The sequence below is a fragment of the Cavia porcellus genome, unplaced genomic scaffold (assembly GCF_034190915.1).
Source record: "Cavia porcellus strain 051 isolate PalLab524CR breed Dunkin Hartley unplaced genomic scaffold, mCavPor4.1 scaffold_16, whole genome shotgun sequence".
Taxonomy (NCBI): Eukaryota; Metazoa; Chordata; class Mammalia; order Rodentia; family Caviidae; genus Cavia; species Cavia porcellus.
The window spans coordinates 10,678,640-10,702,653 of NW_026947499.1; the positions used below are offsets into that span (position 1 = coordinate 10,678,640).

Consider the following 24,014-nt stretch of genomic DNA (forward strand, 5'->3'; position numbering starts at 1 on the left):
CTGAGGGCGAGGCCTCACTGCTGGATCTCCTGAACACCGAGAGGACAGTGGCCTGCTCTGGAGCACAAGGGAACGCACACACCTGCTCTCCCACACGGTGATAAAGAGACAGGTGCTTGGCCGGGATCCCCTGGGCAGGGTCTGTGCAGGGAGCCCAGGCGCTGCAAACCTCCCTTGTGAACATGGGCCGCGGCCAGGTTCTGGGGCTGCTGCGGCCAAGGCTGTGGGTCCGAGTGACCCCTGCTGGCCACCTGTGGGATCACTCCAGGCCGCCTGCCTTGAGCATCCTATGATGTCCTTCCTGCTGCTACAGAAAACGGAGAAGAGTCCTTGGAGGTATTAGGATTTGCCAGTTGGGTGTCCCCAGAGACAGGCTGTGGCTCATTCCCCAAATGTCACCTCGAATTCTAAGGGAGAAACTTGCTCACTGCCCCGGGGCGCTGACCACCTATGTATTACCCCCGGGAACTGCTTGAAAACCCCTATTCCTGCCCTGTAAACCCACAGACTCTGGGTCAGGGGCCAGGTGCAGCCTGGGAACCCACTTCGAGCAGATCAGGTCTGCATCTGCCTATCTGATCCCAGAAACTCTGGGTTGGGCACCCAACCCTGATTACAAAAGGATCAATCAGGTTAGAGGACTCGAAGACACAGAAACAGGAAGGGCTGAGACCATTTAGTGCCCATCTGGGCAATGAGGCCACATGGGGATTGGGGTTTCAGGTATAGCTGTATCCAGCCCCTCCGGGCCAGGCTGGCTTCTCAGATGCGGTAGAGGCCCATCCAGCAGAGCAGAGACTCCAGGCTCAGACGATCGGGCTCCTCATCCAGGGTGATACTCATTCAGTGCAACATGGACCTGGCTCGGGGCTTCCAGGCCACACCTGGACGGGACTGGCAGGACGGAGCATGTCCCTGGGGATTTCCCAGCCATAGCCACAGAGGGACGGGGCAGCCACAGGGAGACTCCTGTGCTGGGGACGTTGAGGCCACCTTGGGGCTCTCGGCTCCTCCTCAACAGGCTCCATGGCTTGTTTGTTCAGGACCCCCAGGGGCCCGGGGCCACCTTCCCCTGGCCCTGCCACTGGAACTCATCATGGGCACGGTCCAGGTCCTCCAGCACCTCCAGCAGGCGGGCAGCGGCTGCTTTCTGCCGGGCCAGAGCTTCTGGGCAGGACCCTGGGGGGACATGAGGGTCACTGTGTCTTAGGCCCACAGGGCAGCAGCCAGCACTGGAACCCAGCACCTTCAGAGGCTCATGTTCCACAAATCACCAAAAGCACCAGCGCCCACAGCCCCACGAGGGCCTGGATGTGGGAGGGTGGACAGGTGGCACAGGCTGCCCTCGGCGAGCTGCAGGGATGAGAAGGGCACCCCCCTTACCCTGCCCTGTATCTGCCTCCTCCGCTGCGTCCGGGTGGGACTCCTCCAGGAATTTCATCCTGGAAGTGGACAGGGAGAAAAACCAGGTTGGGTTTGATTCCCTGTCCTGCCCCAGCCCCAGAGGTGACCTGCTGGCTGCAGGAGAAACCACTGGTTGCAGGAGCCCAAAGCATCGTCGTCATCATCACCATGGTACAGGGTGTCAGCGCGGCAGCCACTGCCCTAAGCCCTTCGAGCACATTAACTCAGTTAATGATCACACTCAACTCCTATGAGGTAGGCACGGCAGATGTCACGGAGGCACAGAGACACAGCAACTTGTCTGAGGTCACACAGCATATTAATAATCATTGCTGTGTACCAAACGATAACTATGTGCCCAGGTACCTATGAAGGGTTGGTTAGCTCCTCTATCCTTAGGTAAATAGTATTATCCCCATTTTCTACAGGAAGAAACTGAGGCACAGAGGGGGTAAGCAATTTGCTCAAGGACACACCACCAGCAGATGGATCTGGTGCAGACAGGCCAGCTTCAGAGCCCACCCAACAATGGGTGGGGACAAATGTCCCTCACTGAACAACAGTGATCTTAAGGCCAGGAGGGGATGGGCCCTAGCTGAGGTCATGTAGCAAGCTCGGGGGACCAGGGTCTTATGTGAACTGTGCCTGTGTCTCTGGTGCCTGGGATGTAGGAGCATTGGGACCCAAAGAGGACGCCCCCCAAGGTCCCCAGGCCCTCGCCTCCCCAGAGGGTCACGGGATGTAGAGCCCAGAGGGGACGCACACCTGAGCTGGTCCCGCCCCAGAAGCAGCTGCCTGTAGACCATCTGGGCCTCGGCGTCGGGGTCCAGCGGGTCGCTCCAGTCCCCCAGGGTCACCGCTGAGTGTGTGCGGCTGCAGCCAGCAGCTGCGGGAACAGGGACACAGCGTCATGGGGACTCCTCTGTCCCCCACCGGATGCCATGCCCTGCCCTGCGGCCTCCAGCATCCCCACCCGGTCCTCTGCTCACTGCCCGAGGCCTCACTGTCTCTGCCTCCGAGGCTGCTCCCCGGGCCCAGGTGGCAGAGCCCAGCCCTCTTGCCGCCCTGTCCCTTGCGGGCTCTGCGCCCACCGACTCCTCTCACCCTCCCGGGACCCTGCACAGCAGGTGCCCACGTCCATGTCCCCACAGGTGCGGAACCAGAAGCACAGCGAGGCCAAGGAACTCGCCCAGGGCTGCACAGCGCACCCAGGCAGAAGCGAGCCGCGGAGAGGTTCGGGGCAGAGCTGCGGGCGACTGCGCCCCTCACCTGAGCGCTCCGCCTGGAGGCAGCAGGTCCAGCGTCCCCCGCGGAAGGCCCCGGGGTGGCAGGCGGCCAGCTTGTCCTGGTTGGGGGCGCTGGCCTTGCGCAGGGCCGACAGCCACTGGTTGAGCTCGTTCACGTTCTGCAACGGGGCGGGGCAGTCAGGAGCTGGGCGGCCCAGGGCCCCCCCGGCCTCCCGGGGCCTCACCTTGCACTGGAGGTAGGTGGTGTGCGGCGTCCCCGCGCCGTCCCGTGTCACCACCTGCATCACGTGCGGCAGCTGGAAGGCGCCCTCATCCACGCGCTCCACGGCGCGGATGTGCGGCACGGGGATGGAGGCGTGGGCCTGGGGACAGGTTTGTCTCTGAGGGCGGCCGGGGACAGGGGCAGCTTCCCCCGTGGGTGTGCATGGTGGGGGGCCTGCGGGGTGGACGTTCACCACCGCGTGTGTGTGTGTGTGCGCGTGTGTGTGTGTGTGTGTGTGCGCGCACACCTGTGTCCTACAGTCCCGCCCTACCGCCGCCAGTGACCACTGCTCCTACGGCCATGTTCTGAGTACCTCCCATTTATCGACCTATTTAATCACATCCACAAACCCTCAGGTGGGGTCTGTCCCTCTCCCAGCTTGTTGATGAAAAGGCTGGGGACAAGAAGCCAGTGACCCTCCCGAGGACACGCGGCCCGTGGGGCCCAGTCCAATTCTGCCATGCTGACAAACACAAGTGGCAGCGTGGCCCTGGCTGAGGCCACTGTCGCTGGGTCTGAGGAGCTCACAGGGACGGGGCCCAGCAGGGGTCTGCTGTGTGCCAGAGGGGATGCCAGCCCCCTGAGACAAGTGTGTCCCTGCCTTGATTATGTCATGCCCAGGACTGGCCCTGGCACTAAGAGATGCTCAGTGCGTGTTTGCTGAATGAATGAATGAGGGACGGATGCCTGGACGTCCCCAAGGGAGCACATCCGAGCTTACCTGAGTCTGGACAGCACCGGGGAGGGGTTCGAGACGCACCCACTCCTGTCCTGCAGCGCCCTGGGCCCCGCCGGAGCACAGCCCGAGGTGCTCAGTGGCTGTGCCTGTGCCTGCCTCAGTTTCCCCTTGGGTACAGAGACGCAGCTCTGGGAGGGAGGCCACCCGGGAGAGCCCTCCCCTGCAGCGGGTGCTTACCTGGCACTCGGGGCCCTTGGCATAGGACAGGGTCTCCCCACTGAGCCGGAAATAGCGCTTCTTGAAGGCGAAGCACGTGGCCAGGCCGCCGGGCTCCTCCTTGCGCTTCAGCAGGAAGCCTTCCCGGACGGTCAGCGAGGGCGGCACCAGCGCCCTGGCGGGGCCGCCGGCCTCTGGGGAGTGGACAGAGGGTGGGGCACAGAGATGGGGGTGGGAGGAGCACCCGACCTCGAAATCCCCCCCACCCAGGGAGCAGGCAGGTGGGGTCCTCCTCCAGCCCCATGAGGCGCAGGCAGGGGCCCCCAGAGGGAGCCTGGCCCTGCCTGAATCCTGCGCTGGCCTCTCCGTGCTGCCCCAGCTCTCTGTCCCCATGGGTGTCCCCACTGCACCCTGCCTTGTGCTGACCACAAAGGGAAGGGGCCTCGCCCCCCAGGTCCTCTTCTCCACCTCGCCCAGGTCAAAGCCAAAGTCCACCCATGTCTGCCATCGAGCCCCTCATTTCTCCTCCACCCCCCTGGTTCACTCTTCTTTGCTGGCCTCCTCCTGTCACACTTGGTTCCTACCTCAGGGCCTTTGCACCTGCTCTGCCTTGCCTGGAGCCCCTCTCGAGATGGTCAGAGCCTGCCTCCCTCCCCAGCATTCCCATCCCTCCTTTATGTTCTCCTCTTTGCACATACAACTCCCTAACACACCGAATCTGCGTGTTCTTGTTCATAGCCTGTGGTCCCCACTAGAACAAAATTTCTGTGACAGCCATATCTTCTGTCTCATTCACTGCTGGGTCTCAAGAGCCTAGAAGGGTCCCTATTACAAAGTAGGCACTTAAATATTTCCTGACGACATGTACACCCCATGCCACACTCCTAGCCACGCTCTCACCCTGGTGAGCTCTTTTCAACTCCAGGAAATGTTAGTTGACTGACTAACTTATCCACAGATCCATATTCTCAGAGCTGAGGATGTGGGGACTCAGTGGGGTGGAGAAGAGTGGTCCAGGTTGTGGGGTAGGGCCACATGGGAGCTTACCCTCATCCACCTGAACATCCACCAGCTGGTCCAGGAAGTCCTTCACGCGGGCAACGCTCTGCAGCAGGAAGGGGTGCAGGGGTGCCATCCACAGCTCCTTGCCCTGGCCCAGTTGTTGGCCCAAGTTGCCGATGCTCTGCACAGCCTGCACAAGGGGCAGGGCGCCAGGGCTGAGTCACATGGACCAGAGGGGGACCCAGAATGGGGCCAGACCCCAGCCACTCAGATCAGTGCTGGGGAAGGAGGCTCGGCCCCACACAGGTGTGGAGGCAGCTCTGCCCTCCTCTTTTGGAATCTGCACCCAGGGCTTTCATTCTGTCCCCTCTCTAGCCTAGACCAACCCAAGGCTTCCAAGTCCTGCCCTGAATGCTCAGGAGCCCAGGAGAACCTCAAGGTGTCATCAGTTTGCCAAAGATAGTCTAATTCATACTAATGTGTAAGTGACTGCCAGAGGGCTTCCCACATCCGTCCCCTCCCCAAGGACCAAGGTTGGATTACAAAGGAGAACTCCGGAGAGCAGGAGGACACCGGATAGCCTGCGGAGGGTGTGTGCCACACACGGGTTTCCTTGGGGCTTCGGGATTGGTCCTGCCTCCCCCAGACAGCACCTTGGCAAGCAGCAGCAGGGAGCGGCCGGTCTGGGGGTCCGCGTGCTGGTCCCGGAGGGCGAACAGCTTCGGCGTGAGGATGGCGGGCGCGAAGAAGCGCAGGAAGAGAAAGCCACTGACGGCCAGGTACTTCACGTCCTGCGGGGTGGGGGCAGCGGGTGAGAGGCCCACGACCCCCGCGCAGCTGGGGAAACCGAGGCAGCTGGGACTAGAAGTGGGGCTCGCGGAGGGAGTGGGGGCCGGGGCCGGGAGGCCGTCCTGGCCTGTTTCCCCCAGTGGAAATGGAGTGACGGCACCAAGGTCCCACGAAGCCGGGTGAGCCGGGCCAAGCACGCGGCCCCAGGACGCTGCTGGGGTGCAGGGCGGAGCCCGCCCGGATGGCACTGAGGACACTCACGGCGCCCAGCTGCGGTGCAGATGTCACAGCCCACCACAGAGCAGCCCGCGGGGGCCCGGGAGGGGCGCTCCCTCCCCAGGCCCAGCTCAGGGCCGGGTGCGCACCGGGCGGGGCGGCTGCAGGGGGCGCTGCACCCTGCCCGGGAGAGGAAACCGAGGCCCACGCGAACCGCGTGCTGCAGGCGGCCGGTCTGCGCCCCGGCCCGGGGGCCCCCCAACCTGCTCCCCACCCAGACGGCCCTCCCCGCGCGCATGGCGCTTCCTGGGCCAGGAGGGAGCTGGGCACCGGGATGCCCAGAGGGGGCGCCCCACCCTCGGAACCCCAAACTCTCCCGGAGTCGCTCATTCCAACCCCCCCCCCGGCGTCCCCGCTTGCCCTGGAGGCGAGAGGTGGGGACCCCGGCGGTGGCCCCGACGCCAGCTCCCCCGCAGGACCTGGACTGTCTGCAGAGCAGCCCCCCTCCCTGCCCTGCTCGCCAGCTGCCACAGCTGCGACCCACTTAACACCTCCTCGCAGCCAGGCGACAGGCGACAGGCGGGCAGGCCGGGTGTCAACCAGCCCCGCGAGCGGGTGGGGCGAAGGGGACCCCGAGGGACGCCGGCCAGGAGCCCGGGGCTAGGTCCGAGGCTGCCTCCCCGGGCCGAGGTGTTCTGAGCACTCTGGGCCCCCGTCCCCCTGGGACAACAGAAGCCGGGATCGAACGCTGTCGATGGCTGCTAAGGCTCCCACGGTCCGGCTCCAGGTCTCCCTGCATTGCGAAGAACCAGCCTCACCGGATGTCGCTTGCAGGCGAGGACGATGACTGCCACCTTGGAAGGAGTGTTGAGCACGAACCCAGAGGACAGTCCAACCCCAAATGTGCGATGGCCCATCCAGAATCCTTTGGGTTTGTGCAGATGACTTGGTGCGGACATTTTCTGTTTTGCAGGACTGCTGAGTGAACCCAGGGCCTTTGCACGGGGCAGCATCCCCGGAGCTTTTTTCTTTCTTTTTGTTCATTTTGAGACAAGGTCTCACTAAGTCACTCAGTTGCCCAGGGTGGACTTCAACTGTGATTCCTCCTGCCTCAGCCTCCCTGAGTGCTGAGTGGACAGGCCATGTGCTACCAGGCCTGGCCCTGCTGACATTTTAAAACTGAGAAACCTCATGTAAAAGTCAGGACGTTAGCTTAAAACAAAAAACACAAAACACGGCCACCATGGTTTACAGTGGCCCCTTTCAAAGACCTGTGGGGGGACATTACCATGGACTCCCCACTCCTGCCACCCACAGCACTGTGTCCGTGACCTCGCCTCCCTGACCCTGCAGCCTCTGGGCCTCCACTTTCCCATCAAACACAGCATGGCTGCGGCAGCCTTTGAGGCCTTATTTTGATTTGAGGGTTTGCTCTTTTTCTTTCTTTTTCTTCTTCTTCTTCTTTTTTTTTTTTTTTTTTTTTTTTTTGAGATGGGGTCTCACTATGCAGTTCAGTCTGGTCTTGAGCTCACTTTGTAGCCCAGGCTGGTCTCGAATTTCCAAGGATCCTTCTGCCTCAGCCTCCCAAATGCTGGGATTATAGGCATGCCTGTCTGAGGGGGTTTTTTTGTTTGTTTGTTTGTTTCATTTTTTTGAGACAGGGTCTTGCCCTGTACTTTAGGCTGGCTTTGAACTCAGGGTGCAGCCCAGGCTGGCCTGGAACTCACAGCAATCCTCCTGCTGCAGCCTCCCTGTGCTGGGATTCCTTGTGTGCACCACCCACCCGCATCTTCTGGGGGTTTTTGTGTGCACCAGAGCTCCCTTACCAGCTGTGCAATTCACTTCTCTGGGCCTCAGTTTTCTTCTCTGTAAAATGGATATAACCCTGGCATCCACCTCACAGGATGAGTGTGGAGATTAGTAAATGAAGGTAAAAATGGCTCCCAACAGGATCTGGCGCGCGGGAAGCGCTGCGCAGCAGGCGAGCTGCCGTGACCGTTATTACCATTATTAGAGCTACTGTTATCATCACTACTATCATGAGGGCCCAGGGCCCCGGGTCCTGCCCACCTCAGACAGAACAGAGCTGGCGTCCACCCTGCCGCCCCTGGCCCGGAAGTCACCTGATGCTCCGCCCCCGGGAAGCGCTCCTCCACACGCTGCTGCAGCCTCCGGAAGGCCAGGCGCATGGCGGCTGGACAGCGCCCCGCCGAGGCCACCATGGCATCCACGATGAGCCCCAGGTAGCCGGTCAGCAGCCCCAGGCTGGTCTCCCGCACCTGCTCCTCCGAGGGCGTGCCCTTGAAGGAGATCCTCCTGGGGGCGCACAGAGCTGCTCAGTGTCAGGGCTCAGAATCTCCTTGGGCTGAGCACCCCCAGATTCTCACTGCTGTTGTTCAAACATCCTGTGCTCACCCCATCTCTGAGACTTTGCAGTGTCTGCTGTCTCTCCGTGTGATACCCTTGACACTGCATTCAGCTTAAAGGTCACCTCCTCCCACCAGCCACCCTCCCTGTCACTCAGTGTCCTCAGTATGACTATGTGAGATGCCTATCCCGACCCCAGGGCCTTTGCACTTGCTGTGCGTCCTGCCTGGACAGCCTTCCACCGAGTCCTCGAGACCCCCTCTCTCACAGTCCTCACATCTTTGCCTGAATATCCCAACCTGTGAGGCTGCACCTGTCACCATCCCATGGAATATTATGATCCCTGCCCCAGATTTACTCTTCCACAGACTATGCTCAAAACTCTTTTGCATCCATCTCCCCCAGAATGGGGATCTGTCCTTCATTCCCTGGACTCTGCAGTGGCTGCAGTGCGCCCGTGGCCTCTGACCTCCTGCATTTAACCCCCTTGGGTTGAGCAGCCTGAATGATCCCACTGAACAGAGAAAGAAACTGAGGCCCAGAGAGGCTGCTTTGCAAATAGGGACAGAGCTGAGTGTACAGCTGAAGGCTGCCAATGTCTGCTCGCCACCCTTCCCTGCCCAGGGCCCTGGGTGTTCTGCCCCTTTGCTCAGGGTCTGGGTTCAAATTCTGAGTGTGCGACTCGCAGGCTGTGTGCCCCGAGGCAGGTGTTCTGCTCGGAGGCTGTTTCCTGTCGGTGGAAGGGGGTCCCTGTCGCTGCCCCTGGGGTGGCTGGAGGGCAGGCGGGGCCCAAAGGGCAGGAGAACCCTTCCCTCTTCCATCCCACCACGGTCCGGCACCCACCTCCTGATAAAGCTGCGGGCTGGGCTCGTGCTCACCCCAGCACCACGCCTCGGTGTCACCCTGAGGCCCCAGACGCGGAACCAAGATTCCAGCCCAGGGAGCTCCTGACAGAACCACTACCCTGCGCAGCCCAGCTCCGGGGCGCGGCAGACAGGTGACGCTCGCAGCTCCAGGTAGGAGGGTCAGGTTGTGGCCCCCGGCAGGCTCACCTGGCCCGGCCCAGGTCCATCTTCCCCGGGTCCAGCTCCATGTACTTCTTCTCCTCGAACACGCGGTTGATGACCGGCTTCAGCACTTCGTGCAAGTAATGCATGCCCACGAGCTGGGGGCGGGGCCACAGGGCTGCTGAGGGCGTGGGGTGGAGGTGGGCGGGGCCAGGAGGCGGGGCGCCCACAGGGTGGCGGGGGAGGAGATGGGCGGGGCCACGTGGTGACTGGGTGTGGAGTGGGCGGGGCCACAGAAAAGGTGGGCGGGGCCACCTAGCGGGATCCACGTCCCATGGGGAGGCTGGGCTTCTGTAGACTGACAGCTCACCTTCATGAACTGTTCCACGGCCTTGGATGCCAGAGAGTTAGAACGGAAGAGGGTGTTGGGGTCAGCTGGGAGAAAACAGGACGTGTTTGCTGGGATTTGGGGGCTGGACCAGCCTGGCCCCCTCACCCAAGGTGGGCATCACGACCCTTCCAACCCCACGAATTAGGAACGCCCCAAAACGGCGACTGTTCACAGTACAGAGGCCCAGAGTGGTAAAGCAAGCTGCCTGACCTCACACAGCTCACAAGTAGCAAAGCTGGGAGTGTGCCCTCAGGTGCTCGGGGGCAGCTGCCACCCGCCTTGAAGAGTGACTTCAGGGGATGATGGGGGAGACTCACTGGTCCGAGCCACCTCGCGCCGGGTGAGATAGTCCAGGAAGGGCCCGGCCAGACCCTGGCCGAGAAACAGCTTCACCAGCTTGGTGGCCAGGTCCTGGCGACAGTCCCCTGAGGTCAGCTCCTCCAGCACAGCCAGGGGGCTGGCAGTGTCCTCCTGAGCAGGGACAGAAGCATGGGGTGACCTGGGGTTCCTGGACCCAAGCAGAACCCTGCAGCCTGGCCTGCCACACCCACCTCCGGCGGGCCCCGAACGGACTCCAGCAGCAGCGCCATGAGGGGCTGGTAGCACCGGGAGGGCAGCACGCGGTCCTCGGCCAGCCGCACCTTCAGCCGCAGGGCGCCCAGGCCGCCCCTGGCGGAGAGATCGCGGGAGATCAGCAGGTGTGAGCACGGGGTGAGGCATGGGTGGCAGGTGTGAGCAGGTGTGGCGCACACCAAGGGACCAGGAGGACGGGCAGACACCCACTGGGTAACAGGTGTGGCCGGCGTGGAGAGACGAGGCTGTGTCGGTAAATGTGTGTGAAAAAGGTAAGTGTGACTCTGGGCAGGTGTGCAAGGTGTGAACTGACGCTCACAGGTACAGGCAGGAACGCAGACTTGGACAGTGTGACCCGTGCCATTAAGCATAGGGACAGGTGGGAACAGGTGTGGGAGGGCCCGGGATTTGGGACACACGAGTGTGCACCAGCGGGAGGGAAAGAGTGACCTCACTCGGGTGCGCGTGAACACACGGGAGAGGCACCCCCAGGCTCCTTTGAGGGGGAGGGAGATGGACAAACCGAGCAGCCAATGACGCTCCTTTGAGGGGGCGGGTGATGGACCACGAGCAGCCAGTGACACTGGGCGGGGACCCCGAAGCCCCGCCCCCAGGGCGCCAGACCGCCCCTCCCTCCGCACCCAAATTACCCAGAATCCTCCTCGGCTCTGGGGAAGGGATGCAAGCGGAACCAGCCGTTGGGCGGCTTGTGCTGCAGGATCTGCGGGGAGAACTCCACCTGCCCGGGGACACAGCCACTCAGCCTGGCTGGCCCAGCCCCGTGCTGCCCCCCGGGGGGGAGCTCAGGCTGCCCACCCACAGCGGCTGGCATGGCCTGCCAAGGAGGCCACCTCCTCCCTGCAGGCCCTGTCCTCTCCTGAGGACACTTAACGTACAGCCGGGAAACTGAGGCTCAGGAAGGTGGCGTGTTGTACTCAAGGTCACACAGCGCTACTGACGGGATGCGGGGACTGGGAATATTCTCAGCTCTGTTTAGGGACGCAGATCGCCCCCATTAAAAGGCTTAACAACTGTCTAGAAGGTCCCCAGACTCCACTCCTTATTTTTAAATGACAGCTTCCTAAACATACGATTCACCTGTTTCAAAGGGACAACCCGGTGGGTGCTCACGCGTTCACAGGGTGGTGCGAGCACCGCCACTGATTTTGGAACACTGTCCCTCAGCCCGAGAACCTCTCACCAGCCCCCCTCCTCTCCCTCGGCCCCTTCCTGGGTCTGCAGAACTGCCTGTTCTGGGCATTTCACAGAAGCGGAGTCTGTGAACTGCTGTGGGGACTTCTTCCACCGAATGTCAGTTTCACAGCTCACCCACACTGCAGCATGAACTGTCCTTCATTCATTTTCATGGCTGAGTAATATTCCATGGTGTGGGTTTTCCACCTTTTGTTCACCTGTTGAACATTTGGGCTGTGCCCACTTCCGCCTACTGTAAATAATGCTTGAAGTGTGCATGTAGGAAGAGCTTTGCTTTCCTCTCAGTAGCTATCTACAGGTGGGGTCTAATGGTAACTCTGTCCTTAACAGTTTTAAGGGCCTGCCTGTTGTTTGCCAAGCCACCTGTGCCTCCTGCGGTCACTGTGACCACGCCTCCCTCTTCCCCCTTCCAGTCTCCCTCCTTCATTCACAGCCAAGAGGGGCAGCGGCAGGCACACCCATTTTACAGATAGAGAAAGAGGCGAGGACCTGGGAGTGGAAGCTGGGGAACTCATTTCTGGTTCTGCCACTTTTCCGGGCCTTGGGAAAGCCACTCCGCCTTCCTGAACCTCCCCCGAACTCCCACCACGCGGCTGTCCTAGTGTTCCCTGACCCGCCAGCTGGGCCCATCCTCCTGAGCCCCTCCTGAGCAGGCTCGGCGTGTCTCGCCCCTTGGTCCCCAGAGGCACTAGGGAGCCACAGCGCGTGTCGTAGGCAGAGACGCTCACCATGCCCAGGAAATCGTTCTTGCCCACCATGTCCCAGTCCCAGAGCTCCACGCGCAGCGGGGCCGGGCCCCCCGGCATCTCCCGGAGTTCCAGCACCTCGTCCCAGTGTGGGAAGCGGGTCTTCTTGATGGTCTGGGACAGGGAAGGGTTTGGAAGTGAGGGAGTGGGTGGCGCCCCCTGTCGGGAGCCCCACTCCTGCCACCCTGCTGCCTCTCACCGCGCTCTCCAGGCTCTGGCTGCCCCAGAACACGCGCGCGAATGGATCCGACGTGCCGGAGATGTCTCGGGGGGCCAGGTCCCTGGGACAGAGGAGGCGAGGAGTAAGGGGACGCAGGACCCTCGAGGACCATGGCCTAAGGTGGGCCATGAAAGTGGGCGCCAGGTAGATGGAGCAAATGCCACCGGTTTCCATGGCAACAAGCCAGCCAATCCCAGCACTTGTGGTCAGCTCCTGCGCCCCCATGAGGAGACGCTAGGATCTTCATCTTTCCAGATGTGGAAACTGAGGCACAGAAAGATCAGGCCCAGCAAGTGAGAGTGACACACAGAGGGAAAAGGAAGGCTCGGTTTCCTCCAGAGTCCTGAGGGGGACTAGATGCAAGCTTTCCAAGCCTGGCTCTGCACTGCTTGGCTGGGTGACAGCGGGAAAAGTCACTTTACCTCTCAGCACTTCTGTGTTCTCACCTGAAAAATGGAAATAATACGAGACCAAGCACATGGGACCCAGGGTCAAATGAGATATGGGTGCAAAACACTTGGCACGGCATTTATTCATTCAACAAACATGCATGCCCACACCCTGCTGAGGAACAAAGAGAAGACGTGAGACAGGAAGCCCCTGCTTCTGGTTGCCATGGCAACTCAAAAGCCTCACCCAAGTCAGCTTCCTATGCTTCCTTCTTGAGGCCCCCAAATCCACAGCCACCCCCACCAGCTCCGCCACCAGGGGCTGCTTGCTTCCTCCTCCTGCTCCCTACCCAGACCGGCTCCACATCCAAAGCTTTGGTTTCCTAGGAGCCCCACACAGTTGCTAAGTGACAGCCACCGGTCCCTCTCGGGCTCCTGGGGATGCTGCATGGCCCTGTGACTGGGGAGGGGGCCCCCCAGGCAGAAAGCACGGAGGAGGCAGTGGTCCCCTGCCTCTGTGCCTCTCCCTCTTCCAGGCTCCAGGGAGTCGGGCTGGGGCAGAAATCCAGAGGTGGTGGGAGAGACTCGGGGGCCAAGGAAGGCCTCGGTAGTCACACGCGAGCCAGAAACAGACTCTGCACCAACTTGGCCTTAGCGGTCAGAGAGGAAGGCGGGGAGATGGGAGCAGGAGGAGAGCCAGGGTAGGAGAGGATTCCAGTGATTTCCCGGGGGGCGGCCCTGGGGCCGTCGGGGGCTTTGCTTGTCCTCCATCTACCTTCCTTCCCATTTGCCTTTGGGACAGGACCTACCCTGCCTCACTGCCCACCCCGGGGCTTGTGTCTTTCCCAGACAGTGCAGTGGGGTCAGTGTCATGGACTCCGAAATCACCGTGTGCCCAGATCGAGCCAGCCAGGATGATGACTGTTGGAGCACCCAGTAGATAGGAGGCCAGGCTGGGCCACTAGGCCCACACTGCCCCCACCTGGGGAGAGGCTGCCTAGGAATGAAGCTAAATCAGAAGACAGACTCCAGATGACACCACCACTTGAGCACCTGGATCCAGCCGCGCCTGACACCACCCATCAGTCAAGGGAGCCGGTCCACTAACTCTTCCACTTCAGCCAGGACGGGCTGAGTGCCTGCCCGCTATAATTTGAATAACACACTCCCGGCTCATCAGCCTGGCCATGCCGGGGTTCTGGGAACCGAACAAGACTTTCCTTGTGACTTGTCCCAGGCTCTGGGAAGGTAGTGAGCGTGGACTATGTGCCCCCAGAAGTGTCCCAGGAGTGAGAGTCCCACAGCCAGCAGCAGGAGCAGCACGCGCCCACACCGAGTTCCTGAGACCTACCTGGCCTGCAGCAGGTGGCAGCGAAGGCAGCGGCCCCGAGCGTCCTGCAGCAGCTGTACGGCCAGGCGGACCTCGCCCTGCACCTCGGCATCTGGGTTCACGCGGCTCAGGTTGATCCAGCTGTCGATCCCTGTGGGCACGGGCAGGAGGCATGAGGCGCCTACCGCACACTCACCTGCGTGTAACATGTCCAGAGCACCCAACGCTAAGCACGTTGGTTGGTGGTCTGTGTCAGGGTCTCGCTAGGTTACCCAGGCTGGCTTTGAGTTTTCGATCCTCCCGTTTCAGCCTAGCCAGGCATTGGAATTTGCATGCATGGCCCATGCATGCAACTTTTAATTTTTCATTATTATTTGTAAACCTTTAAAAGTTTAATTTGATTTTTTCTTTTTGCTGTTGTTGCTAAGCTTTCTGGGGATTACATCTTTTGTTTGTAGATATTTGAGTCTTTAGAACCAGGTGTGCTGGTGCACATCCATAATCCCGACACTCCAGAGGACAAGACAGGAGAAAGCCATGAGCTCAGCCTGCGCAATTCGACAGGACCCTGTCTCAAAACAAATACATTCTTTAAAGGGCTGAGATTACAGCTCAGTCCGAAGGCCCTGGGTTCCATCGCCAGGGTCACAATGGATGAATGAACGGTTTTTGAAGCCCCATGTGCCATGATAACAGAAGCCACGAGCCATGAGCCTAGCCTACTGGTGGAGCCTAGCCTACTGCGCCTGGGGACCGTACTCAGGGGGCCCAGGTCCTTGTATGTCTGGTGACAAAGGCACTGGGACACTCAGGACCTCGCTGGGCCGCGGTGAGGACGTCTGAGGATCCTCCCTGGCTGCCCTATCACTGCTGCCGTCCCAGCTCTGCAATCCCATCAGCTCTCTGTCCCTTGATCACCGCATCAGACTCCTGACTGAGCTCCCCCGAACCACTCTGACCCACAGGGACCCTGACCTGCAGTCTCTCGGGTCACGCCCGTGCCCCCCCCCCCAGTACAGATGCTATCACCGCTCCAGGGCCATCGATGGCTCCCCCCCTGCCTCCAGAAGAAACCCAGCCGGGCACAGAGGACGCTCTGCAGTCAACCCCACCAAGGGCTCCGTCTGCCTCTGCCGATGCCCGGCTCGGGAAGAGAACCCACCTCCCCGGAGCCTCCTCCTGGTGCTCTGGGAATCCCTCCTGGACCCGAAGCCCCTCTCACTGCTCCTTACTAGCGTGACTGGGCTGAGCAGTGAAAGACCCACAAGCACGCACGGGCTTCCCGGTCCCATTCTCACCCGCTTTGTTGTGCCCTCTTGAGCCCCTGAACCTCTTTGAGCTGTGCCTGGACCTCATCCACTTAGACCCCCCACCCTTGGGAGCTGTTTATGGACCCCAGAGGCAGCTCAGGGGCCAGGCTTGCAGGCGAGCACCCCCATTTCTGACACATCTGGGACCCAGATGCTGTCCCTGCCGCTGGGAACCAGACATCGCGCCAGCACACACTGCGTGGGACTTTGGGGTCTCCTGTGAAGCCCCTCACACTCGGAGCCCCTGTGAAATAGCAGCAGTTACCATAACGATGCCCAGCACACAGTGGGCATTCAGCTCATTGTCCCCACAGAAACAACAGACCACCTAGTAAAGGGTGCTGAGCCAAACTGCAGACCAAAGTACCAAGGTCCTATCTCAGCCCCACACCTTATATCTGGACATATCCCAATAGGTCAAAGTCTTAAATGTTAAGACATGAAACAAAGGGTTGCTAGGAGGCATCGTGTTAAAAGAAAATTTTCTTCCCCCAGCAGACATGATCTGTAATCCCAGCACCGTGGGAGGCTGAGGCAGGAGGACCACAAGTTTGAACCCAGCCTGGGCAACTTAGCCACTTAGAGACCTTTCCTCAAAAGAAAAAATAACAAAGCATGGAGATAAGCTTGGTTCAATCCCCATAAACTATTTTTTAATTATCTTAATTACATTAATTTTAGAGTTGGAAGATTTTCTTGTTTGGTTTTTGTTTGCTTATCATTTATTTTTTTGACTGCTGGGAGTCAAACCCAGGCTATGTGCGTGCTAGCCAAGCGCTGTTCCGAGACACGCCCTAACTCTAGATCAAGAGTACACACACACACGTTGAAGTCGACTACAAAAAAGAAAAATTACTACATGAAAAAATGACACCTATAATCCCAGCACTTGGGAAGCTGAGGCAGGAGGATCACCATGAATTCGAGGCCAGCCTGCGCTACATAGTGAGTTCAAGGACAGACTAAACTACATAGTGAGGCCTTGTCACAAAAAGTTTAAAAAAAAGAAAAATATATATAAGTGAGGTCAAAATGCAGGAGACAAAGACAAAAATATTTACAGATCACATGACAGGTAACAGGTGACTTTCCCTAACAGGTAAAGAGTCTCTCCAAAGCCATAAGACAAGGCCAACAAGCCTGTGGACAAAAGCACACCTCTAATGTGGACAGAAGTGATCAAAGCAATTCCAAAAGTATTTAAGATTCGGAGCAAGGATCGAGCTCACTCATACTGAGAGCGGAATAAAGCTACACTAAAAAGCGTACTTTGTCTCCCAGGCAGGCTGCAAAGCCTGTAAATTATCTGTCCACAAAGCTGCAGGCTCAGGGGCTCCTGCCTCCTCCCCAAGAAGCCACCCAGCAACACCTAGCGAACGCTCGTCCGCATGCGGCCTCCGAGGCCGACAGAGCTGGCCATGTGAGAGAAATCACACCAGCACCAGGCTATTTGTTGCGACACCATTTGAACTAGGAAAATACTGTAAGCAACCCGAATGCCCAGAGAGGAGCTGGCCCAGTGCCTAACGATACAGCCGCGCTACAGAGTCCCGTGACCTCCTGCAAAGGAGGACTGCAGAAGCCTGCACCGCGCTGGGACGGAAAGACCTCCGAGACTCACGGAGGGGAGGAGGCGAGGCGCACACGGGGAGAACAAGCACACACACACCCGCAGCCTTAACAGCTCACACTCGGGTTCAAATCCTAGCGCTTGTGATCCTGGGGGCAAATCACTTAACCTTCTGTGCGTTAGTTCACCCACCAAAAACTGGGCATCATAAAGGTTCCTGCTTCCTACGGTTTCTATCTATCTATCTATCTATCTATCTATCTATCTATCTATCTATCTCTTTTTGTCTTTTTGAGGCAGGGTCTCACTGTGCAGTTCAGGCTGGCCAAGAACTCACTTTGTAGCCCAGGCTGGTCTTGAACTCACAGCGACCCTCCTGCCTTAGCAGGAGTGCTGAGATTACAGGCGTGCACGCCGCGCCCCGTTACCTCCCAGGGTTTATAGGATACAGTGTCCAGCACTGTTTAAATGTTTGCTGCTCTTCTTAATTTTGCCTGCAAGCATTTCAGATATCTCTAGGGTTGAGTCAGGCGCGGTAGCACCCCCCTCTCACCCCAGCACTCGGAGAGGCTGAGGCAGGAGGATGCAAGTTTGAGCCCAGTGTGGGCAACTGAGCTATCTGGGGAGATCCTGTCTCAAAGTAAAAAAAAATAAAAAGGCCCTGGGTTTGATCAGCAGTGCAGGATGGGGTGAGGGGGCCGGGGAGGAGGGAGAGGGGACATGGAGGAAGGGCAGGAGCCCTTGAAAGGAAGTGTTTCCATGTCCAAGACTCAAGGCAGCTCTGAACTCCGTGCGTGAGGGAGCTGCACGGAGACAGCGGATGACGGAAGGTGCGGAGGAGCAGCACTGCCCCGCCCGCCCGCCCCCCAGCAGCGCCTTACCCACCTCGGGGGTCCGCCGTGATGGCCTCCCTGCTCAGGGAGACCTTGCCGATGACGTCATCGTGCCTGCAGGTGGTGACCGCGGGGCCAGCGTCAGGGGCCTGCCATCCACGGAGCAGAAGGGCGGGGCTGCCGGGTGCTGGGACCTGGCTCCCGCTTCCTCCCGACACTCGGGTGGGGTCCCCGCACGCACCCCACGGTGTCTTCGTCCAGCACGTAGAAGGCCAGGTGGTGGAAGTCCATCGGCAGGTGCACCGTGTACTCCTCTCCCCAGAAGGGGCTCAGGCTGCGCCAGACGGTGGCTGTCCTGCAGGACAGGCCGGGGGACAGGGACCGGACGCCAACATGCTGAGAAGGAGACAGTCACACACACACACCCAGCCACCCGGGGGGCAAGTTCATCCTTTCCCAGGACTGTTTGGCTGAGCATCTGGGTAGGCCTGAGGGTCAGGGAAGGTTTCCTACAAGAGTAGGCCAAGCAGAAGCGAGAGATACAGGAGGGCAAGTGTTCCAGATCCCTGGTGTGGCAAGTGCAAAGGTCCTGAGGCCCTGAGGCAGGAGCAGGCAGCTTCCTTTTCAAAGACCAGAGGCTGACAGTGAGAAGATAGGGGTGGGGCGCAAAAAGGCCAGGATACTCTGAGGCCACTGGAGGCTTTGCAGTAGGCAGCAGGGTAGTCAGAGGAGGGCTGAGGACCCAGTGAGGCCCAGAAGCAGGGGACACACCCATGCACAGCCCCCTGCCTGCCACACCCAGCCCAGGGGCACTCCTGAAGCTTCCTCCCAAACGCCCCTCTGGCCTCCAGCTTTTCCCAACTCTGGCGCCCCTCAGGCTCCCCAGCCCAGAGAGGGGAAGACAGCAGCCTGCACTCACACAGAAATCCATCTGCAGCCTTAGGGCAGTGCCACAGAAGGCAGTAGGGGCCACAGCCTGAGCACAAGGAGGGGACGGCGGGGCGCCTCAGCCAGCCCCTCCCCGGTGCAAGCAGCCACCCCCAGCTCCCCGCCCATCTGGACCAGAACCAGCGCTAGGAGCATCCTGAATCCTGCCGTCTCCATAGGAACCAAGGCCTCTGCTGCCCGCCCACCCCACCCCCATGCCTGCGGGGGCGAGCGCTGTCCCCTGGCCTGTGGGGGCGAGAGACTGGTCCACAGGCCACACAGCCTCCTGCGTTCACACGGGCACCCGTGTGCCTAAACACACACACACACATGCACATACACACACATGCACACACACACACATGCAACTGGTGCACGCACACCAAGCCCCACAGGCCTGCGCACCCACCAGAGCACACACGTGTGGCCACCAGCATCCACGCCAGCCCTACAGCCCCCACGCAGCCTCACGAGCAGGCCCAGCTGGCCACACGTGCACACAGGCACACACTTAGCACCCGCAGCACCCGGCAGGCCCGGAACCAGCCCGGCCAGCCAAGCGTGAGGTGCCCGCCCCCAGGGAGGCCACCGTGGGAGGCGCAGGCTGGCAGCGGCTGAGTCAGCCCATGGCAGGGACATGGCAGGGCCATCCTGCGTCCAGAGAGGGGTTGGATGGGGAGAGCAGGCAGCGCCCCAGTGGTCAGGTCAGAGTGGCTGGGACACAGCCACCACTTGTAGGCCCTCGGGTCCCCCTGGGGTAAGCTGTGCCCACCCCCAGCCCCAGGTCCTCTTTAGAGGGTGAGTTCGGTCCCGCTCCCCACCCCCTCCTCACCTGGCCACCACCTCGTCGTCCACCTTCACCAGGCAGTAGGGGTCACTGCTTCCGGACCTGTGGGAAACCTTAGTGTTCATGGGGACGAAGGCTCAGAGAGGGCAGAGGCCCAGCCCAGGGTCACACAGCAAGTGCACCGCAGATGCAGGACTTCAGAGGGCAGCAGCGGAGATGTCACCGGTGGTCCACACAACTCACCTGCAGTGCGCCTGACCTACCCTACGTGTCACACTGGATCTCCGAGGCAGGAGGTCAGGGGCCGGGAGTCCCAGCCAGAAAGCCCACAGTAGCAGCCAGAAAGCCCACGGTAGCAGCCAGGAGCCTGTGCCACCTCCTGGCAGGGCAAGTCCCTTCCTCTCTCTCTGGGCCTCAGTTTCCCTGCTCTGTCAATCAGGCAAAATGTGGACCTACTTCCTAGCACTTGAGGGGTGAAGGGGTGGGTCGTGGGTGCTGGTCCATGAGTGCCTGGTGCCACTCACTGCCCTCTCCAGGGTGGCCCTGCAGGCACAGACCAGGGCATCCGGATCTCCAGACTGAACCACTGAAGGTGAACTGCCTCACCTATGCAACCTGCCAAAGGCTAGCTCGTCACCCCTTCATAATAGTAGTCACCAGCAAATTTGAGAGCTGTCACCAGGCTCTTCATTCAAAACTGAATTCAGGGCCAGGTGTGGTGGTGCACGCCTGTGATCCCAGCACTAGGGAAGCTGAGGCAGGAGGATCGTTGCAAGTTCAAGACCAGCCTGGGCTACAAAGTGAGCTTAAGGCCAGTTTGAACTGCAATAGCATGACTCTATCTCAAAAAGACAAAAACAAATAAAGCAAATAAATAAATCTTTTTTAAAAAAAAAAGACTGAATCCAAAAACCATTTCCAAATGCATCTCATAGGGCCATCCCAACCCGGACAAGTGGCACAGTGGTGGGCTGGGACGGGGGATCACTCAGGCCAGGGAATGTGAGGCCTGCCTGAGCACCGTAGAGAAACCCTGTCTCGGTAAACAAATAAAAGGTAGATGCAGACTCCAGAGCACCCCTGAGCCATCTTGCTGCCTATTTCTCTATGTGTTTCGTTGCCACCTCCTGCCTCCCCACAACTCACAAGCTGTGAGCTCTTGGGGGAGAGCCAGTCCCCCCCACCCCGGCCTAGAGCGGTCCCCGCAGAGATCTTGCTGAATGAACAGATGGATGGGTTCCCACCCAGGTCTGCGGGCTCACAGCCAGCATCCCCTCTGCCCCCTCCGACGGCCTCTCCTCCACCCCAGCTCTGCCTCTCTCTCTCTCTGCCTCGCTCTTTCTCACTGCCAACCCCCTCTCCGTTCAGCCCGTTACAGATGCACAGATGTCCCAGGAATTCCAGGGAACAGTCAGCACTAAGGGCTGGCCTCCAGCCCGAGCCTCAGTTTCTCCATCTGGACACCTGCTGCTGGCAATGCCGGGCATCCCTCCCTTGTGAGCTTCCCATCCTTCGTCTCCCCAGCTGGAATCTCAGGTCTTGCTGGCTGGGATCCCACTGGCACAGGGCGGGACAACTCTCTCCACTGCCCCGGCCTGACCCCGGGCCCCTCCTGGGAGCCGAGCCCAGCACGACTCTGGGCTCTGACGCACAGGCTCCTTATCCGGCCCCTATCAGGTAGGGGCGGCGATGGCACTGGCGGCAGGGCCAGCCCCTCCCGACTCCATCTCTCCCTCCTGACTCCTGGCCTCTCCCACGACCCTGCCCCACTCAGCCAGGCACCGGAAAGCAGGTCCCTTGGCCACTATCAGCCTGGACTGGTTTGTGTACAGCAGCATTCAATGCCCAGGCCCTAGCTGTGTGACCTTGGGCAAGTGGCTGTCTCTCTGGTCCGCAGTTTACCAATTTGTAAACTGAGCATTCCAATAATGAGCACTTCCACAAGAAGTGTTATGTGCAGGACCTGTCCATGGCTGGCCTGCAATGGGCTCTGGCCTTTCTCTTAGGACAGGGAAGAAAACACACCCCACGGGAGTCCCCACGGGCACCGAGACCCCAGCACATTCTGAGAAGAGTGATTCTAAAGACGGGAGCTGACAACTAGGGAAACTGAGGCAGAGTGGCTGGATCACCAGTGGGGCATAGTGAGCCCCCTCATCCTGGCTTAGGGGGCGTGGCCCCAGAGCTGGAGGGGAAGGGAGGCCCACACACAGGAACCAGGGGCGCTTCCAAGACCTGCGCAGCTTGCCCCCCCCCCTGCTCAGTGGGTGGGAACCCCCTTTCTGGGCAGGATCCCTTCAGCCTCCAGCAGCTGCCAGGCCCTGCCCCCGACCTCAAGGCCACTGAGGGTCCATAATCTAATTCTCAGGGGCTCCAAGGGGACCCCTCAGAGAGAGGGTGGCAGGGCCCTGTCCAGTTGTCCAGTTTTCTCTGCTTTGATCTCAGGTGCTTGTCTATTTAGGGTAGCTGATGGGGGGATGAGGTCACACTGGCAGCCCCCAACACACACACACAGCTGCAGAGCTGGAGGGTGGTAGAGGCAGGTGACTCCCCACTGGAGCCCCAACCTTGCCCTGGGAAAAGGTCCCAAATCCTACTCCTGCTCAGCTGGACACAGCAACTCCTAACAGCTCCCCCACTGTCATTGGGTTGGACCTGCAGCCCCGATGCAGACCCCAGCCCACGCTGCCACCTGGGAAACCGAGGCTCGGACGAAGCAGGTTCAAGGTCATCCAGTGAACAGCCTCCCGAGGTTCCCACACCTGTCTCAAAAACTGACACCCTCAGCCCCTGCAGGGCTCCCTGCCAAGCAGGAAGGGACCCCCCTTCTGCTGATTCAGCAACTGCTGACTCAGCGCTGGGAGGCAGAACCAGGGACAGGGCTGAGGGCAGCCCAGGGGGTCTTCCTGCCCCATCACTCCTGGCAGGTGTCGGGGCCACTGGGGTAGCTGGTCCCCAAGGGGCTCAGCACCCAGGAAAGCCCAGCCCTGGCTACCAGCTGCAACACCAGGATGCTGGAAGGGGGGGGTCTGGGTCTGAAGGACCCCTTGGGGCCTCCTGGTGACGCTCTGCAAATCTAAAATCAGATGCACGCAGTGTTGAGCCCCATCTGGATCCTGGCCTTTTGGGTGCCTCCCAGGGCTCCCTTGACAGCCCCACACACATACCTGGCCTGGGAACGCCTCACCTGCAGCACCTGCCCGGACCTAGGAAGGGACCCCTCAGCCCTCTCCTCAGCTCCGACAGTATCTAACCTTGGGGGCCCCTCTCTGGCTCTAGAGGACCCCAAGAATGCATCCCCGGAACAAAGACACCCCTACACGGGCGGGTGGGGCGCCAGCTGAGCCAAGTGCCCCCTCCCACCAGGACAGCCCCGCGCGCGGTCTGAGGCCCGGTGAGGGCGGCACTGCGCGGATGCCGTCCCGGGCAGGACCCCGCGCTCCCGCCGATCCCCCCGGTACTCACACGTCCTTGGCGGGCAGTGCCCGGCCTTCCACCACGCGGATGTGCAGGGAGCAGCTCTTGGCCATGGCGCGCGGCCCAAACTTTCCGGGCAGGAGGCGTCCAGGTCCCGAGGCTGGACCCCGGGGCATCTACATGTCACCAGCTGCGAGCCTGGCGCCTTGCCCGGGGCTCCCGGCGCCACCTGTCCGAGCCGAGCCGACGCGCGAGCAGCCGGACGCACGGACGGGAGGTTCGGGGAGGAGCGCAGGTGCCAGGGAGGGGGCGCCCGGCTCCACAGGTAGGCGCGCTCCAGCCGCCGGCGAGGTGCAGACCGGGCTCCGGCCTCGGCGTCTGAGCTCCGAGACCGGCTGGGCGGGCAGGGGGCGGAGGGGAGGCCCGGCGCCTTCCCCCAATCCCGCCTCCCGCGGGGTCCCCCGCCCGCCTGCGCCCCGCGCGCGCCCCCTACCGGCGCCCCGCGGAGAGCCCGGGAAGGGCGGGGCTGGGAGGGCGGGGCTAGTCGTGGTGGGCGGGGCTGGTCGCGGTGGGCGGGGCCTCTGCTGCAAAGACCCAGAGCTTGGCGGCGCCACCCTGGACCTGGACCTCGCGCTTTTGCGCATCGCCGCCGCACCCTGGGCTGGCGCAGCACCGGCGCGGGGAGCCGCCACTCTCGAGATCCACCGTTCCCAGGGGTCCGCTCACCGTCGAGCGCAGAGCTCCAGCACCCTTTTGCGTCGGGTCTTAGTTCCCAATGAACCCCGAGCCGCTTTGGAAGCGCTGCGGGCGGCTTTGCTGGGGGAGGGGCAGGCAGGGTCACGCCGCCACCGCGAGGACCTGGGCGGCCGCGACCCCGGGCGCTGCTCCCACCGGGGCCGTGTGCTCTCTTGCGCCGTTGTCCCCATGTGTGGATCAAGAAACCAAGAGAGAGCCTGAGTCGCAGTCGGTAACCGGCTGCCTTCCTGAGTCTGAGTCCGCGCCGCTGCTGATCAGCTGTGTGGTCTGGGGCGGGCCCTTAACCTCTCTGTGCTTTGCTGGTTTCCGCGAGTCCTCAGTGGGGGTGGCAGGAGGAAATGCAGTGAGGGCCTCGGAATGA

The 24,014-nt window shown here is 60.9% G+C and overlaps 1 protein-coding gene across 5 annotated transcripts; it reads right to left on the reverse strand.

Moving 5' to 3' along the window:
- Positions 1 to 655: 655 nt before the first annotated feature.
- Positions 656 to 23,383, reverse strand: Rasal1 (RAS protein activator like 1). Of its 5 annotated transcripts, none has more exons than XM_063225684.1 (21): positions 22,946 to 23,383; positions 19,526 to 19,582; positions 18,008 to 18,121; positions 17,819 to 17,880; positions 14,075 to 14,204; positions 12,314 to 12,395; positions 12,097 to 12,228; positions 10,804 to 10,892; positions 10,132 to 10,249; positions 9,898 to 10,051; positions 9,560 to 9,624; positions 9,235 to 9,347; positions 7,939 to 8,131; positions 5,464 to 5,601; positions 4,856 to 5,000; positions 3,830 to 4,002; positions 2,876 to 2,929; positions 2,674 to 2,809; positions 2,170 to 2,290; positions 1,384 to 1,442; positions 656 to 1,179 (listed from the first exon to the last, which is right to left on the reverse strand). In XM_063225684.1, the coding sequence occupies exons 1-21, from the start codon at positions 23,071 to 23,073 to the stop codon at positions 1,040 to 1,042; spliced, it is 2,403 nt and encodes an 800-aa protein (XP_063081754.1). In that variant the 5' UTR covers positions 23,074 to 23,383; the 3' UTR covers positions 656 to 1,039. The 5 variants fall into 5 exon arrangements, with proteins under 5 accessions (XP_063081754.1, XP_063081753.1, XP_063081757.1 ...); XM_063225683.1 differs by having other exon boundaries at positions 2,876 to 3,013; positions 22,946 to 23,381; XM_063225687.1 differs by lacking the exon at positions 22,946 to 23,383 and having other exon boundaries at positions 2,876 to 3,013; positions 17,819 to 17,915; positions 19,526 to 19,555.
- Positions 23,384 to 24,014: the final 631 nt, after the last annotated feature.